Source organism: Culex quinquefasciatus, chromosome 2 (assembly GCF_015732765.1).
Source record: "Culex quinquefasciatus strain JHB chromosome 2, VPISU_Cqui_1.0_pri_paternal, whole genome shotgun sequence".
Classification (NCBI taxonomy): domain Eukaryota; kingdom Metazoa; phylum Arthropoda; class Insecta; order Diptera; family Culicidae; genus Culex; species Culex quinquefasciatus.
Window position 1 is genome coordinate 198,918,235 of NC_051862.1, and position 18,851 is coordinate 198,937,085.

Sequence of the window (18,851 nt, forward strand, 5' to 3'; positions counted from 1 at the left end):
CAAGATCGAAAGTTTGATGGACACAATCGACTACGAAAATTTATTTCAACCACCCAAGTTGAAAGTTTCAACTTCTTCTCTTTGCTTTCAAAAAGCAAGGAGGAAATTAAAGAAAAAGTAGTGTACCTTTAACGCAACACCTGGCCCAAATATGTTAAAAACAAGAAGCCAAATAAATGTTTAAGGAAAAAAAAAAAATCATGATCTTTTTGAAAATAAGGCAACACTGCTAAATTAATTTCCCATCTGCTCCAACCTTCCATCGGATGAGGAAGTAAAATGTCGGTCCTGGCCTTGGTTGTTATGCCGTTAAGTCATTTTAGGTGTAGGAGTCGTCTCCATGCCATAAATACAAACAACACACCAAACCAAGCCTACTCCGGTGGAATCACTGGAGGCAGTTGGACTCGCAATCCAAAGGACGTCAGTTCAAACACTAGGGTGGAAGGTTCCTTGGAGTAGAAAGTGGTTTGGGTGCTCTCCCCATTCAAGCCTTCGGACTCCTAGGTTCGAGCAGAAACTTGCAATAGAGACCACAAAAGACCCGGGGGTCGTTAATGTGGATGGTTTGTGTTGCTAAATTAATTTAGACCAACTTGTGCTCTAGATTTTTGTTTTGCATTTTTGTCATCTGAAAAATACTCAACAAAAAGAAATTTCAAAAGTGTCATTTCAGTTTTTAAAGCTTGAGTGAAGATTTATGAATATTTTAATAGCCTTGTTGTAACCAAAATAGTATGAAGACTTGTACGGACGAACTAACTATGCAAAATTGGTCATAGATAAAATACACACAAAGTTTCATCCAAATCTTAAAATGCAAAATAATCGTTAAAAGAAGTCTCAGAAAATTGCTCAGATTTTTGTTAAACGGCCTAGCAATATTTTTTGTCATACCGGTCATGTCTATAACATAACCTGCATGTCTATCAAAAGTGCGTTTTTGGCAGCTGTCCATACATAAAAGGTACGTAAATATTCGAAAATCTCTATCTTTTGAAGGAATTTTCTGATCGGTTTGGTATCTTCGGCAAAGTTATAGGTATTGATAAGGACTGTTCAGGAAAAAATAATACACGGAAAAAATGCCGAAATTTTTAATCTTACTTTTTTTCACAAAAAAAATATTTCCCAAATTTCATTTTTTTTTTAATTTTTGAAACTTTTTGATATTTTTTAGGGGACAAAAAACCGCAACTTTTGAGCTAATATGTTGTCGCCAAGTCATGATTTTTTGATTTTTTTTTTCTTTGAAAATATGGATATTTTAGTCATTTTTTTTTTTTGATTCAGTAAAATCAATTTTGCAATCGAAAAGTACTTTAAAGATTTTTTGATAAAAAAAATTGCGCCGTTTTCATGATATAGCCACTCAAAATTTAATGTTATCGGAAAAATTCCGACTTTTTTTAAAGTGTCCATGATTGCCATTCCGGCAATAATATTTTTTCTTCGAATAGTTCAGAAAATTTCCACTAAAATTGCCTAAGAGACATTGAAGATTGGACCTCTGGTTGCTGAAATACAACGAATAAAATAAATAGAAACGAGAAAAGTGAAGTTTCGCAAGTCTCATCAAAACTTTCCCACATTTACCTCCTTGCCCTGATATACAGTGTAAACTAACAGGATATCGTTTCAATAAAATTACAATTACAATTACAATTTATTATAATGCCAATATCTATGTAACTTATGGTCCAATTTTCAATGTTAAAAAAATAAACATTTGTAAAATTTTATGATCTCCTCGAAATTTTTTTTTGAGGATTTTTGAATCAATACTAACATTTCAAAAGTGCCAAACATTCAATAATACGCCCATTTAGATTGTTAGTCTTGATTTTAAAAAAATCAAAATATTTTTTTCTAAAAGATTATAAAATTTAACAAATGTTTCATTTTTACCATTAAAAATTTGATCATTTGTTGCTGAGATATTAGCATTATAAATTGTGCGAATGTTGATTGAGATTCCAAAAACTTAAATTTTCTTATTTCTTATTCTTCTATCCATTTTATCTGAGCAACCAGTGGTCCAATCTTCAATATTTCTTAGACAATTTTATAGGAAATTTTCTGAACTTTTTGAAAAAGAATTTAGAGCAGATAGATGAGATTAGATATCTTATCGCTGATAATGGACGATAAATCATTAATTAAATATTTCTAAAATCGATTAATTCAATCTTATCATCTCAATTTTCAATGCTTAGAATATATTTTTTGAAAATGTAGTAAGTTTCAAAGTATATAAAAATGTACTCAAAATTGTTCACAAAATAACGTATTTATTCGAAAGTACTCAAATTTTCATAGTTTGCAACAGTGGTATCAAACTAAATGAAAATTTGTATGCTTTTTTCACTATATAAAGTATTTTGTAAAATACTAAAATTATCGAAATTACCGTATTTTTCAAAAATACTAAAATTTTCAAAATATGCAATATGGGTATCGAACGAAGCGAAATTTTTATGCTTTTTCCACCTTATAAGATTTTTTTGGAAAATAATAAAATTTTCACAAAATAACGTATTTTTTTCGAAGATACTCAAATTTTCCAAATTTGCAATCTGGGTATCAAACGAAGTGAAATTTCGTACGCTTGCAATTTATTAGAGTTGTTTTTTTTTTGGAAAATACTAAAATTTTCATTTACCAAATTTCGCTTTGTTTGATACCCATATTGCAAATTAGGAAAATTGGAGTACTTTCGAAAAAATACGGTATTTTTCAAACAATTTTGAGTACATATTTTACTTTGAAACTTTCTAAAATTTCAAAAAATATATTCTTAGTGAAAGCATTGAAAATTTAAATAATAGGTATGGTTGAATTAAGTCGATTTTAGAAAGATTTTAAAAATGAGTTATCGTCCATTATTGGCGATAAGATTATCGCCGATAGAATTATCGAAATAACGATAACTTAGTTATCGTTATCGTCCTGACGATAACGATAGAATTATCGTTATCGTTATCGAGCCTGGATAATTTTATCGTTAACAACTCTGAATATTACAATGACCTTTGTTTTCTGTGTTCATTATACATCACAACCGTCAATATTGCCAGACCCACTATATAAAGTTTACCGCAGACATGATTCGTTGAATTGGATTGAGTTTCAACATAAATGCTTAAACAATGTGTACTTAACAGCTTATGATTGATTTTTAACTAACTTTTATTTCTTAATCTTTCCTCTCCCCAAGGGCTACTGTGATGTATTTTTAAAGTGCCGCGCCGTCGACGCCGAGGGCCCGCTGGTGCGGCTCAAGAACATGCTGTTCAACCGGCAGGTGCTGCAAACCGTCGCCCAGTGGGTCACGGAGAACTGGTACATGGTCTGTCTGATGGGCATCCTGTTCGTCATCTTCATGGGCATGTTCATCAAGTGCTGCGCCGTCCACACGCCCAGCTCGAACCCGAAGAAGGCACCGGCGCGGCGCATCCAGGACACCCTGCGGCGGCCGATGAACACGCTGCGGCGGATGGTGAGTCGAACGCTGAGTTGAATTTGATCTCTGACATTGACTATGAATTTCTCTTTGCAGCGCCACCATCACAGCAGTAGTGGCCACGGGCCGCGAAGCGTTCCGGTGCCGCACGGTGAACGGTCCCGCAGTGGGGGCGGCGGCGGCGGCGGCGGAGGTGGTGGTGGAGGGGGAGGGGGAGGTGGAGGTAGAAGTCGACGGTTGGACGATGTCCACGGGGATCGCCGAAGTGGGCATCCGTCGTCGTCGTCGGGCCATCGGGACGGCAGCGCCCGTCCCTCGGCCAACAGTTCCAGAGTGCCAGCGCATGGGTATGGTGAAGGCAGAGGCCAACAATACTATCCACCGAAAGGTGTGTTCTACTCAAAGAGTTTGTTTTTGTTATTTTGAAGTTGTTTCCTATACTACGTATTTCATACTTTGCTCTCCTTTTCCTTGTTCACTTTCTCTCAACGTTCATCTATTGCTTCTTCACTCCTTTTGAAGAGTCGTTCTCTAGATGTTTTCTCTCCTCCTACCTCAAACATTCTCGAAAAATCTTTCCCTTTTAGTATCCCTCTTTCGCTTGTTGATCGTAAATCCAGTCCCTTAATAATTTCGTTTTTATTTTTTAGCCGTTCACAAAAAACGCCACTCCAGCAAGCATAGATCATCCAAATCGTAGGCACAATCATATGCCGATTAGGTTCAATTTTACCCCAAATCCCACACACAAAAACACACAAACTCACAAAAAACGCAAACATACACAAACGCGGCGTGCTAGTTTTTAGACCGTGCTTTATACAGAGAGAATTAAGTAATAAGAAGACAAGACTTGACGATTTCGTTTGTGGCTGTTTTGTGGTAAGAGAAAGAGAAGACACACTCACACACAAATACACTCAAACATCGAAATACTGAGTTGAACCGGAAACAAAAGTAGTAAGCATTTCTTTGGTTATTTTTAATTTTCAAAAACGAAAAACACCGCTAACCCCACCCTGTGTACCATAGTCGCGCGCAATTGGCTTGTACTAACAAAAATTAGTTCCAATAATTTCTCATAATTTAGCACACTCTGTAGATTAATCACACTTGGCACCTTCTCTCCGTCCGTCACATTTTTTCCCTTTGCGTTTTCCAAGGAAGTAGTAGAATCATCCTCCCTGCTCTCACTCTCTGCCAGATTTTGGAAACCATCTTCAAAATTTCGTCAAGCGAACAAAAAAAAAATCTACCGTTTGTTTGCTCCATCTAAAAAGTTCTCATCAATCGAAATCTCTTCCATAGATAGAACATATCTTTCAGTGTTTTATGATTACTTACTACTTTGTTACAATTTTACGTTTGTTTAATTTATCTCATAACTCGTTTTTGTAACTAATTTTAATCAGTTTTCGTACACTAATTCGTGTTTCACTTATTATTTTAGTTTTGACCGTAAATATAAACCATGTGTCAATATTTAATACTTATTCAACTAAGCATACGGGATGTTTAGACGCAGGCTAAACACATTTGTTGAGTGGAAACTAACCGTTGTTTCAAGTTTGAAATTAACAACACATCTGCATTATACACGTTTAATAATTAAAGTTCTATTTCCGAAACATGTTCAAGGCTTTTTCAAACGATACTTGAACTTTTCGATGCTGTTGTGTTTTCTAGCTGCTGAAATATCTTAACTTTTAGGGTAAATTTCCAGCAAATTTCCTTTGAAAAACGCCATTTGTAAAATGAGGCCTCACACAGAGAAAAACCTATTTTCCACAAAATTTAAACATTAACGGTAAAATCATTTAGGACCCGCGTTGAAATTGAAGTCTTGTATACCTAAATACGTTTTTAACATGAAAATAATGTACTTTATCAAAAGTATTTTTCTAAAAACGATTTTTAAATTTTTTTTGATAACATTTTTTTTCCAAAAATCATATTTTCCTCAAAAAATTTAATCTTCGGCAATGCTTGAAAAGAATATCTGTCACTGGATGGGACTGCTCGATATTTGATAGAACTTTCTCAGCGACAGCGATCATTTCCACAAGAAATTTGATCGCTGACACTCGGCGCCTATCATGATCGTCATTGGTTCGCGACGGTATGTGAACGTAAACACAAAGACGAACCGAACGAAAAATGAGCACCACTCAAGCAGCCGCCCGAACGAGACAACGTGCTTTTTTTTCTTTCTCTCGTTTTTCGTTTCTCTCTTCCTTGTGTTTGCTGCATGGTGACAGAAGCCATTTGAATGCGATCACGGGAGAGATGATGGGAATCTCGGTAGAAAGTCAATCGACCGTTCTCTGAACGAATGTTTTTATAGAGGGAAGTCAATGAATGTGTGAGTGACTTTGCGTAGCACTCATTCGTTTGTGTGTGATGTGAAACGAACGAAAGTAGAATGTCATAATCAGGTAAAGACGATTGGAGTGTTCTGTCACCTATCTAAAAAAAAAAGTCAAAATTTCGTAAGCACTGATTTTCGGTACTAGGTTATAAAAAATATTGAAAAAAAATCAAAAATAATTTTCAAATTCAAATTCGGTTTTATTGGTGAATAATCAAGATACAATAAGTTCTTTTGAGGTACAAAACAGAGTTTTGGAGTTCCTTTCAGCTGTGTGTTACATCATAATCCATTTTGGAACAGTTATTGCTTGTAAATAAAGGTGTTACCAAGAGTAAGAAAAATTAAGAAAAAAAACTTACTAAACTTGCTAGGAAAAGGGGACAGAAATAGAGAAAGCTTAAAACTAGATCACAGTTTTTCATCCTTTATAGATGTGCTTAATCATTAATTCCCCGAGGGCTAGAAATTGCTCCGCCTTGTTACGGCAGCTCCGAAACCGCGTCATCATCTCCCCCGCGAGAGTAAAGAACTCCGGCAGGGTAAAGAGATCTTCCCCGGTGACTTCTTGCTGGGCCGCATTGCCGCTACTGGCAGCGACCACGCTGGCAAACGATCGCCCCCAGCCAGGAGGGAACGCTGGGTTGTCCGCTGGAACCGTACGCTGGCCAGCTGCAGGAACGGCTACACTCGTACTTCGTTGAGGAGGGTGGGACGCTGCTGCTTTCTTCTTCCTCTTTTCCTGCTCCTCGAGGTAGGACTTGCGCGCGACGCATCCGCGGTAATTACCGGTATGGTTACCGCCGCAGTTCGCGCACTTTACGCGCGGCTTGGTTTGTTCTGCGTTTTCCCCCAAGTCCGCCTTTCGTGGCAGTGCGCACACCTCCGAGAGGTGTGACTCACCGCACTTCACGCAGCGGGGCTGGAGGTTGCAGTTCCGCGATCCGTGTCCGAATTTTTGGCAACGGTGACATTGCGCTGCGTCCGTCGGATTTTTGGAGTAAAACCGCCAGTTTACCCAAAAACCGTCCAACGCCTTAGTCCGCCGCAGGTCTTGAATCTTGACGGTGCCGCGGTCGAAGTACAACAGGTACAGTGTGTGTGTACCTGTGACGGTTTGCTTCCGCGAGAGGACTTTTATGTCTCGCGGCGTTATTCCGGCACCCGAGAGGTGCCCCTTGAGGACGGAGGTCGGGCGGTCTTGGTATCCCTGCAAAACGATCTTAACAGCCGTCTTCTGCACGGGATCGAATGTGTAGAAATTGAAGTTTTTACGCTTAAATTTCTCCACAACCAGGTCGAAGTTCTTTTGGTCAAATGTGAACACTTGCACTGACGCTTTACCTATTTTGAGGTAGTACACGAGGCCTTCCAGCTGCTCGTCAACATCGTCCGCCAACGTGTCCAAAACAAAAATTGGTGGTGGTCGTCGTTCCTTTGGAGTAATTACTTTTTTTGGCGTCGGCACTTTTTTCCGTGCACGACCATCGTCGTCGTCGTCGTCGTCGGTAGTGCTACCGTCGGTGTTGTTGTAGCTGCTTTCCTCGTCACTCAGCCTCGCGAACTTGTTACTGGTGGGAATTTTGGCGGATGTTGAAGCGCCATCGGTCGACGGATTGCCGGAAGTAGCTGAACGGAGCCTAATAGGGCTGCGATCCTGGACGCGGTAATTAGCGTGTAGTAACTTGGGGTCGAATCCTTTGGCGCTCACACTCCCCGGCGCGATGGCGGTCGACGCGGCGTTGGTTTGTTTACCTTTTTGCACACGGCCGGTAGACGAACTTCGCGGGTTTTTCGAGGCCGCACTCGAACTGACACGACCACGGCCAGCCCTTGGCATGCTGTTGGAGCAAACTCGCGGCTAATCACGGTAAATTACGGCGAAAAATTTCGAAAAAACGATGGAGCACTGAGCACTTGACTGCTGCTTGCACTCGTGCGTACACGGAGGTCAAATCAAAAATAAAAAACGCGTATTTTGGGTATTCTAGTTTTAGTGTTATAAAAGTCAAATAAAAAAATGGAATGCCCATTTTGCATGACCAGCATTTGAATAATTGACGTGATTTGACGATATTTGAGTAGCTATTAGAAAACCTTTTTTATTAGAGCCTTGTTCTCAATAAATATTTTTTTGATATTCAATGTATCTGAATAAAATTTTATGATCTTTTAGAAAATAATTTTCAGGTCCTGACTTTTACAACAGTCCTATAAAAATGCGTCCTATAAAAAAATTGAGTGACTGCCACTTAAAAAAGTTTTTTTTTCGACATTGTTTTGCAAACGAATGATTTTTTCACAAAAAATAATTTTATCATACCATACTAAACATAAAAACATCATGATCTGTATTTTTGCGCAGTTTATTTTTTGCATCAAAAATTTATTCAAAAAAGTGGGTAATTCGCTTTTTTTTAAAAACATTTTTTTGTACCCTTGTTACCTAATACTACTTTGCTGAAGTAGTCAAAGTATCAAATTTGTATGAATACTTTAATGTGTGGATGATGAAAAATGGCTTCTTTACCAAAGAAATATTTTTTTCAATCGCAATATTTGGCGATTTAGAAGATTTCATTTAAAAAAAAAAACAAAAAATAGTACTTTATACAATCCTTAGAAACAACACCAAATTTGTTTTTCCATCGTTATTTTGGAAGATTTTCTTTTTTTTACGAAGAAGTTGATCTTTTTTATCTATTAATTATCAAAGGATTCTAAACAAAGTTGATAAATTGCCAACAAGTTTGGTAATTTGGGACATAACAAAAACATGTTGACATAAAAATTTAAAAAAGGGCTAAAGTTGAACCCGAAACATTTTTTATATAATGTAAAAGCCACACAAGTGAAATCTGCAAATCCAAGATTTTCTAAAAACATAAAAACTTCTTCATTAAATCTTGACTTTTTTTTGATAAGGTCCAATAAACAAATGTAAACATTGAGTGTATCCCGCTTACTCCGATGGACTTTGACATAAGGTGTGAAAGGGATACACTCAATGTTTACATTTGTTTATTGGACCTTATCAAAAAAAAAAGTCAAGAAATGCAATTTGTAGCAAGGGTCGTGATTGCTCCAAAAAGACTCATTCACTCGCGAGCATAAATAGAAAGCGATGCAAAACTGATTTCCTGACCGTTTTCTACTGTTTGTCACTTCCACACTAATCGCTACCGAATACTCTCTCTTTTGCTCTCCCACTCTCTCGAATCGGCTAATGTAGCGAATGGTTAGGAGAGTCTGTTTGCGCTGTGTCACTCAAAGCTGACTCAAAAAAGTCTGCGGTCGGCTTTGTTTTGATCATTTTAAATTCCTTAAAATCGATTTTATCAAAAATATTTCACAATTTTGTTGATAACGCAACATCAAAGACACATTTGACAGCAATTTCCACCATGCCAAATATTTTGTTAAATTCTCACCTTTCTGAACATATTCGTTTGTGACTCGGGTCGACGGACGGAGTAGGCAAAGAAATTCACAAAGTATTTGAATCGGCGGGTGAAGCAACTGACCAAGTCGCTGGCAGCTAGCGAGTCGTGTTCGCTCACGAATGGTTGCGCGCTTCAGTCGGCAGAGATTCGTTTGACGATGAGGGAGTGATTTTTGATCTATGAAATTGATTTACAGTTGCCCAATAAATATGAAATAACGAATTTCGAACGGAAAAGTACCAAATCACCCGTAAGACATGATAAATATTATACTTGTTCAAAAGTATGAATAACTATAAAACTATTTTTTAAAGTTTAATGTCTGTTTTCAATCTTTGCTTTGGTGAACCGAATTTAGAACAATACAAGCTTATCCCGGCAAACTTCGTCCTGCCCTTTTTGATTTCTTGACATTTTTGGCTTGTTTGCTTATTCAGCCTCCTGTGATCAAAATTTGATTTTACGCAATTTTTCCCATACAATCTTCAGATTTTCCGGAATCGGTTCCAGAGTGGCCAAAGTTGTCACTTTTTGACGTAAGAACCTTCCTTGGACTTATACGAACCCAACGCAACAAAGAGCATCTCGATCCGACGCTCCGTACTGAACTGATTCGCGTTCGAACAAAACCGTCGAAATTTTATATATATATAGATAAAAATAAATAAATTTCATGAGTTTCACATTTCTTTAATGAACTTTTTTTTCTCCTAAAGGGCTTAATTCGTCTAACAGAATCTAACCTTAGACACATGCACTTTTTATCCAAAAAGGATTCACCACAGGAATTTTGTTAAAAATGTTCAATGATTTCCGTCTGATTGTCTAAGATACTAATAACAGCACTTAAGTTTGATTTATTAATTATTTTTTAAAGGTTTTAATTTGTGATTGTTTTGTACCATAACATGAGTGTGTAACAATCGCGAATATCGTTCACTAACAAACGTTCATAAGAGACATCCGTATGAACCATCAATTTAACTCACGATCTCACCCTTACTTTCCAGCAACCGCACCGCTAATACAGAATTATAGCAGGATGAGCAATGCCGAGCTGTATGCCGAAGCGTACCCCCATCCGGCGGCGGCGGCGTACGGCGAGTTGCCCCGACGCCACTACACCAACAATAAGGTCTGACCGGCCGACGGAGCAGCAGCAGCAGAAGCAGCAACTACTATTTCTACTATTACAACAACAACAACTACTACTACTAGCCATGAACCGGTTGAGCAGGAGCAGGTTGCGTTCTTTGAGAATGTCGAGCGGAAGTTCTACTACAACAATAACAATATTTATAAGATATTTTTATTTTTCTAAAAACGGTGAACCAAAAAAAAAACGGCAGAACAAAACTCAAAGCAAAAGAGAAACTCATAAATGGGAATAACTCAAACACGCAAAACAGAACAAACAAACAAAAAAAAATAGAGGAAACCGAAAATCAAATAGGAAACACACACACATTTTTTCGCTCTCACCAGTTTAGAACGTTTAGTAAGATGAAGCGAGCGAACGAGTGAAGTGAATGTGAGAGAATTGCAAATAGGAATCGTTTAGCAAGAGACAGCAAAACAGTTGAGTGTATTAGTTCTTAAACATTTGAACAAAAAAAAAACAAATAAGAGAGATACTTTGTAACTGTGCGCTTTTTGAGGTGTTGAACTTTTTTCCCCACAGACTTGAATTGAACTGACGAACGAAAAGAAGGTTAAGAAAAAAACGGGAAAGATCTGGTAAGCAAACGTATCAAAAAAACACTTCATTGCCGAAAATTGAGAAAAAAGATAAACAAACTTATAAAGAAGAAAAAAAACTCTTTCCTCCGGGTCCAGCAAAAAAAAAAAAAAGAATACAAAAACGTTAAACAAGTAAACTATTATAGCAAACAAAACGTGTAAAAAAAACAGAAAACAAGAAAGGTAACCAAGAAGCGAAGCGGTATTAAGTTTTTATTGTACTTCTTCTCCGTTGTTTAATTGGTGTTTGTTTAGTCAGTTGGCCAGAGAGAAAAGTGCCGAGGCGCGTATTAAATGGAAGGGAAACAGTTTGGAATCTAACTAAGTAAAAAGGACGACGATATAAAAACAAAAAAAAAACAATGCTATATATGTGATATATATTTTTCTAAAGTGAACAAAACTGACGAAGGAATACACAAGAATGGAAGCGAGAAAAAAAAAACAAAAATAGATTTTGCGTTGTGTTTTTTTGTTCAGTGACTGTTACTAGAGCGGCGCAATAGTAGTGGTAAAAGTACGACTCAATTGACGGATTTGGGATGGGCGGCAAAAGGTCGAATGTACAGTAGGTCGAAAAAGTCAAAAAATGAATGGGCAAAAAAGGTCGAAAAGATGAAAACGAAGATTCTTCGAGAGCCTTTTCTTCCTTTTATTTTTGAAAGAGTTTTTTTATTAGTATAGCTGCTATTAAAACAATAGAATATTTTTTTGTACGGTCAATTTTCACCGTCCCTTTGAAATATAAAAAAACGCAAAAATTTACGTTTATTTTTGCATTTTCACTCAAATTGGGCACTTTTGGGCATTTAGAAAAATGAATTATGGGACCTCAAATCGCAAATAAAAAAAAAATATTTTGTATGAATTCCAGATTAAATTTTCAAAAGGTCCTATCTGCATAGGGAACCCATGACGGAGAGTTTGTTTTGAAAATGTAATCTGGAATTCATTGATTTTCTTTATTGATATTTTGCATGTTCTTTTTTTGACAGAGTTATCTCAATATTTCTCTTCTTTTTGCACACTTCAATGCTCTTTTTATCTTCGATTTCCTCTCTAGCTCGAATAATCTTCCTGGATACTCTCTTGGATTGCATTTCTCTCAAAAAATACCTTTTTTGTCAATATTTTCTCTTTCTCGTTGATTTGATCGATTTTTTGTTTTTTTTTTTTGCAAAATGGAGCTTGATATTCGTTTGTGAAGGTTTGCTTCACGTTGCCACGAATTTCTTCCATAGTTGATTATTCTGTTTCTCGATAGTTCGATAGTTGATTTTCGCTTATCAAAAACTATCAAATGAAATTCAAACGTTTTCGGTTTGAATGGAAAGGATTTTTTTACTTAAAATATCCTTTCCTCTAACTATCCCATATCTATTAGCTACACAGTAAAAAATAATGTAAATTTGGAAGGTTGAATCTCTTTACTGTTTCAATTTTACCTCAATTTAAACTGAAAAAGTGGCATTACACCAGGAAAGTGGTAAAATTACACATTTCGCATTTACATATTATACATTTTTTCTGACATAAAAGATGATTCTGACCCTTTCCCAGATGTAATATTACAATGATTTTTTTTTTTGCTGTGTATTTCGAAGGTTATTTTTGCAATTCTTTTCTTCAAAAATGCAAGATAAAGAGAATTTCCTCAGCTTCTCAAACATATTTTTTTCAAGGAGGGCAAACATGGGCACTAATTGAAAAAAATGAATAATTGTGACTATTTTCAACAAAGTTACCTAAAAATGGCTATAATTTGAAAATGGTGCACTTTATCAAAATTTCACTAAAGTAAATTTTAATTAAATTAAATATTTGACGTTTGTTGAGGCCAAATTCCCCAACTTCGATTCTGCGGGTGGACTGTATTTTTCGGTTTCGGTGATAAAAACACAAGAGGTTCGATTTTCTCACTTTTACTCAAAAAAAAAAAACTCTTGAATTTCCGATCACTATTTACAATGCGCGACGTGTCTCGTTCGCGTCTCGAAACGGAGTGAAAATTCTGTCTCTCTCCGTCTCCGCTCGTTCGTTTGCGCGCGCTTCGGTTCGCGCCGTTTTCGTCGTTGCGTCGTTTCACGCTGTCACGTTGGCAGCGCCGTCTCTGACAGCGACGCAGGGCTGGACTCACGCACACTGAGAGGCAGTTGCGAAAATCCGGGCAAAACATTCGGCGTCGTGCCTAACACTCTCCCCCCGGGTTGAGGCGTCACGGCATCAGGTTCACCAACACGCTGGATCGGTGTCGGTCGTTCTTACTCGGAGACTCCGTCGATCGCTGGCGGTTCCAGGTTCATAGCTTCCAGACGAGCAAGCAACTCCTTTGCACTTGCTGGCATGGTGGTGGTCGTCTACGGTTGTGTGGAGCGAAGCGCTGCGCTCAACTCCACGCCTGGGTCCCAGACCAATCGAGGTCTTTTCGTGGTGCTGCTGAAGATTGCAGGCTCTGCCGACTTCTCCACAGCTCTTCCGGGTTCACCCGCACAGTCGGCTCCTAACAGTGCGATGCTGTCGCAACAGCACCTGTAGTACAGCTCGGTCCGTTGGCTGCACCAGTACGTAGCGCTCTCGTGGCTCGTACTCTTCTGCTGGTCGATTTCGATGTTCTTGTTGGCCTTCCTCGCGTTCTGGTTCGTCGTCCAAACCACTTGAACGCTAGATCTTGCTGGTTCAGTGCATCCAGAATGTGCACCTTTCTCGTTGTTCTCATCGTCGGGTTTGGTTGGCAGCAATGCACCTTCTTGCACTGCCAGGCACGTGTCAACGTCCGGCTCAACGTCGATGTGCTCAGCTGGCTGACAGCTGGCAGCTACTGGGTCATCCGACTCGGCACTACCTCGTTCTCCTGACGAGGACTCATGCGGAACCACTGCCGGTTCCTCGGACGACTCTTCTTGTCGATTCTCGGGCTCGCTAGAATCTCCTGGCAACCACTGGGTGCTGCACAGGCCAGGGTTTGTCTCGGCACTACCTCGGTCATCTGACGAGGACTCGTGCGGAACCACTTCAGGTTCGTGAGACTCTCCTGGCAACCTCTTCTGGCTGCTCAGGTCGGGGTTCGACTCTTCGAGGGGTTGACACTGCTCGACCGGATCTCCACGGACCGGGAAGCAGTCGATGTCCGAGCGGCAACCGTTGCACAACGTGCACATCGGCTCGTTACGCTCGCTGTCCGCAATGGGCGGACTCGAATAGAGTTCAAAATGGGCACCTACCTTGGTGTCAGGTGCACCCGGCTCTCGATCATCTGCATGGCATCTCTCGGCGTTCGCAGCATCCGGAACATCGCCGGCTCCGGAAGAATCGACTTCGCCACGAGCCTCGGTCGTGGGAAGCGGAGTTCGATTGGCCTCTTCCTTTAAGACCGGTTGTTGCTCAGGAACAGCGGCATGCACGGGCTGAGACAGCAGTGCGTTGTTCAGGGCCACAATCCGCAGGTTAGCCTCCTGAACCAGACTCACCACTCTAGCCCACTCGATGTCGTGGTTGAAGCGTTCACCAGCATCGGCGTCACACACCTTGAACTCGTCGCAAACTACGCTGAACTCGCCGTAGTACTTCTCGACGTTCCACACGATGACTTGAAACTGGGCAAACGAAGGCAGCTGGTGGTTCTCCTCGAACACCTTCAATCTGTCCACGACCCGCGAAATCTTAGCCTTGACGAAGTTTCGCTTGATGGTCAAGGAACGCGCAGACTTTTGCTCCATCTTGTCGGGATCTGATGTTTTGGATTCGCGCAGGAATCCGTTGCTCCGCTGTGGCCGCGCTCAGGACGACACAACAGCGGCAGCGTCCTGTTGCACTGGTTCTTCTTCTTCTTTCCAGCTGGGCACACTGGATCACTTCTTCGAGCTGCCGGCTCACCAGCACTCTTCTGCTAGGGATTTTGCAGTCTGCGTCGCAGCACTGCTTGCACTTTCCGCTGCTCTCACAGCAGATCACTTTTGTTCGGGTTTTCTAAGCCTCGCGTTCACTTTTCTTCGGGTACGGTGTGGCCGATGGGACCGCTACCGCCGGTTTCTTCAGCACGCTGCTCTGTTGGCTCACCACACAGACGCAGGGCTTCTTCGTGGCCAATGGGACCACTCTTCGTTCCTTCTCACGACGTGGATATCGGATCCACCCGTCGGAACTTCCTGCCCGACGTGGCCAATGGGACCGTCCGTCGGGGCTTTTCGCACGTCACCCTGCTCACAGAGCAACGCACAACACTGCACCGTGTGGCCAATGGGACCACTCTTCCAGCTCCTTTTCACGGCGTGGACATCGGGTCCACCCGTCGGAACTTCTGCCTGACGTGGCCAATGGGACCTCCGTCAGGGCTTTTCTGCGCACCTCTCTGCTCACAGAGCTGCGCGGCACTCCATCACTTCTTCACTGCACTTTTTCTGCTCGGGTGGCCAATGGGACCACCTTCCACGCACACTCCTGCTCGGGACGGCCGATGGAACCGCATCCTCCGAGGCTTTCAGTTTTCGTCTTCGCACTGTTCTGCTCGGGTAGCCAATGGGACCACCTTCCACGCACGGTTCTGCTCGGGGTGGCCAACGCGACCACATCCACCGAGTCTCACTTGTTCGTGCAGCAAGATGGGGCGCACGCCCATCTCTCATTGACGAACACACACTTTTGTTTTTCAACTAGATGCCGCCATCTTCGCCAAGCCCACTAGCCGACGAACACATTTTCTTCGTGCGACAAAATGGCGGCGCACACTTCTGTTTTTTTTCCTTGTGTGGCAAGATGGCGCGAACGTCCTTCTTCCGCCAACACACACGCACAGACACACACTTCCCTGTTTTGCTCGAGTGGCCAATGGGACCACTTTCCTCGCAACGTTCACTACGTCTTCTGCCGGTGGTCAACGACCACTTCCGGCTCACTGCTGTGCTTCCGGCGGCCAATGGGACCGCCGGTGCACTACGCGTTGCAGGTTCCACCACACGCCCGTTCCGGACCGCCGATCTGCTGGATCACACAGACTCACGGTTCTTTCCAACGCTGTTCCGGGCCGCGTGGAACGCCCTCCGGGAATCGACGTCTTCCGGATCACTGCTCGCGTACTTCTTCTTTCCCGAGCATTCTTCCTCCTCGAGACACTCGCGGCGATTCCGACGGACTTACCGGATCGATAGGCCAACTGTCTATTCGGATCGTAAGGACCAAATGTTGAGGCCAAATTCCCCAACTTCGATTCTGCGGGTGGACTGTATTTTTCGGTTTCGGTGATAAAAACACAAGAGGTTCAATTTTCTCACTTTTACTCAAAAAAAAACTCTTGAATTTCCGATCACTATTTACAATGCGCGACGTGTCTCGTTCGCGTCTCGAAACGGAGTGAAAATTCTGTCTCTCTCCGTCTCCGCTCGTTCGTTTGCGCGCGCTTCGGGTCGCGCCGTTTTCGTCGTTGCGTCGTTTCACGCTGTCACGTTGGCAGCGCCGTCTGACAGCGACGCAGGGCTGGACTCACGCACACTGAGAGGCAGTTGCGAAAATCCGGGCAAACCATTCGGCGTCGTGCCGAACAACGTTTTTGTTTTCCGGTAGATCTTAATTTTTTCATTGGACATATTATCGAGACATTAATCGGAATAATTGACATTTTTCTACTTTAGCTATGTCAACGAGTCATGTTGTGGAATGCAACGAGAGCTCTTCGTAACTGGTAATGAAAGAAAAAGAAGCATTAATTTTTTATAAATCGAACAATCTTGATTAAATCTTGAAACTTTAGTTGATTTTTTATCTTTTCGACCTTCTGTCCTTCAATCTTTTGTCAAACATTCACGAACATGGTTTACAGCAAGAACGCCCAGAAATGAGACGAATTTTTAAACCGACAAAAGTAGAAATATCATTCCTGCATTTTTTTTTTTCAGCGATCAGCACTCAAACGTTCAAACTGCCTGCCAGTACGCGAACATTATTTTAACTCAAATAGTTCGGAGTAGCTTCCCAAAACGAGAAAGAAAAACAACCAAAAATAAAATGCTCAACACATTTCGTTTCCACTTCCGCCAACCGTTCGAAAAGGTGTGTTATTCCAGCTTTTCTTTTCTCTCGAAACGTAGCATGAGATAAGCAACAAATAAAAACGCGTTAAAATCATCTTTAGCTAGGTTTTAGGTACATTACATTACACATAGTTTAGGCCAAATAAGCAACGTTTTCTTAAATTTTATCTAGCTGAAATTATAACTCTCCTCCTTCTTTTCAAATTAGTATTTTTTACGTTAGTTCCTACCCGCTAAAAACATGGACTGTCATTCGGTTTATCTCAAAAGTATCTCAAAGTTATGTGATCTTTTTTCTTGCTTATTGCAAAAGACTCCCCTAAATTTTCCATTACTTTCAACGCATCCCTTTTTCCCACCCCACCCCTTCGCGAGCAAGAGTGTGTGGCGCGCTTCCATTTTACGAAGAATGAAAAAAAAACTGTGGCATTTAGAACTCATCACCGAGAAAAGAAATGAAAGAAAAACATTTAAAATGAAATTGAAGATAATAACCGAACAACACAGTACGAGAGCGAAACTCACACAGCAGTTTTAAGCCGGACAAAAAAAAATCCAAATGACGCACCTTCGCGGTGACTGCAAGAAAAAAAACAAACAAAAAACCAATATATAAAGATCTATTTTTTAATTTTTATTATATACATTCATATTAGAAGTACGCTGTAAATTTAGAGAAAAAAAGGAACAAAATGGACAGAAAACTTTGAGTGAACAAGTCTCCTACCAGTAAAGCAAAACAAAAAAGAAATGAAACAAAAAAAACAGAGAAGGCAAGAGGACGAAAAACATTCACTGCAAAACGGGATTAAACAAGTTAAAACTGCGAATGAAGTGAAGATGAAGCGAGAACGAGAAAGTATGCACGAGAGAATGTGACAAAACTAAATAGGTAAAAGAATGAACAAAAAACAGTAAACAGAATTAGCAGATACACAACTCTAGTACTGGAATCGTTTATTGTAACACACACAGACACAGAAAAACACACACAAAATTGTAAATGTTTGTAAATAGGCATATATCTATTGCAAAGAAAATGGCGCTGAGAAGATGGAAAGGAACAGAATCTAAATAAAAGTGATGAAAAATTAAAAAAAATTGAATTTTCTTTCTCAAAAGAAACCAGTCCGACAAAAAAGTTTTAGCGCCCAACGTGGGGCTCGAACCCACGACCCTGAGATTAAGAGTCTCATGCTCTACCGACTGAGCTAGCCGGGCTGGTGAAAGCGAGGTGTGCCGTTAGAAATTCGGTGAATCGATAATGAACACAACTCGGAATGAACTGAGTGACGTGATGAACTCGTTGAAGTTTTTTGATCGCTTCTTGAGGTGTTCGAAAAACAGGTTTGTTAAGGAAGTTTTCTTTTGATTGTGTCTATTCTTCAGAGAGATAACATGGGGATGTAGCTCAGATGGTAGAGCGCTCGCTTAGCATGTGAGAGGTACGGGGATCGATGCCCCGCATCTCCAAGATTATTTTTGCCACCAACAGTTGCGAACGATGTTGAGAAAGTGATGTTTTTTAAAGAGTATTTTTTGACTCAAAGATACTAGGGTGCCATTCCAAAAAAATCGAATGGTTGGGGGTCGTACCACGTCCAAGGTTTACCCATTAATTTGCTCTTCCCAACCACTGATGTGAACTTCATGTACCTCGAATGCCGGTGGTTTAGGGACCATCCATAAATCACGTGGACACTTTTTTGGAAACGTATCGACAAAACATGTCATGTGATTTTTCACGCTCAAAAATTGCAAATTTCACAGGGATCTTAATTTTAAAACTTCACTGATCGTTAAAAATGTAAAAA

The 18,851-nt window shown here is 40.5% G+C and overlaps 1 protein-coding gene and 2 non-coding genes across 8 annotated transcripts in view; 2 read left to right on the top strand and 1 right to left on the bottom strand.

The window, feature by feature from the left end:
- The window catches only part of LOC6050782 (disintegrin and metalloproteinase domain-containing protein 10), a 199,274-nt gene extending 187,822 nt beyond the window's left edge, over positions 1–11,452 (top strand). For 4 of the 6 annotated variants that reach the window (XM_038251319.1, XM_038251320.1, XM_038251321.1 and 1 more), the window contains 3 exons: positions 3,218–3,499; positions 3,560–3,851; positions 10,285–11,452. In XM_038251319.1, the coding sequence (XP_038107247.1) occupies positions 3,218–3,499; positions 3,560–3,851; positions 10,285–10,415 (705 nt within the window). In that variant the 3' untranslated portion in view covers positions 10,416–11,452. Of the gene's footprint in view, positions 1–3,217; positions 3,500–3,559; positions 3,852–4,113; positions 4,355–10,284 lie in introns of those variants that run through there. The other 2 variants (XM_038251324.1, XM_038251323.1) reach the window with 2 other exon arrangements.
- Positions 11,453–18,185: 6,733 nt separating this feature from the next.
- On the bottom strand, positions 18,186–18,258 carry Trnak-cuu. The gene has a single exon. It is a non-coding gene; the product is annotated as a tRNA-Lys (tRNA).
- A 179-nt stretch (positions 18,259–18,437) lies between these two features.
- Positions 18,438–18,510, top strand: Trnaa-agc. The gene has a single exon. It is a non-coding gene; the product is annotated as a tRNA-Ala (tRNA).
- The last annotated feature ends 341 nt before the right edge of the window (positions 18,511–18,851 follow it).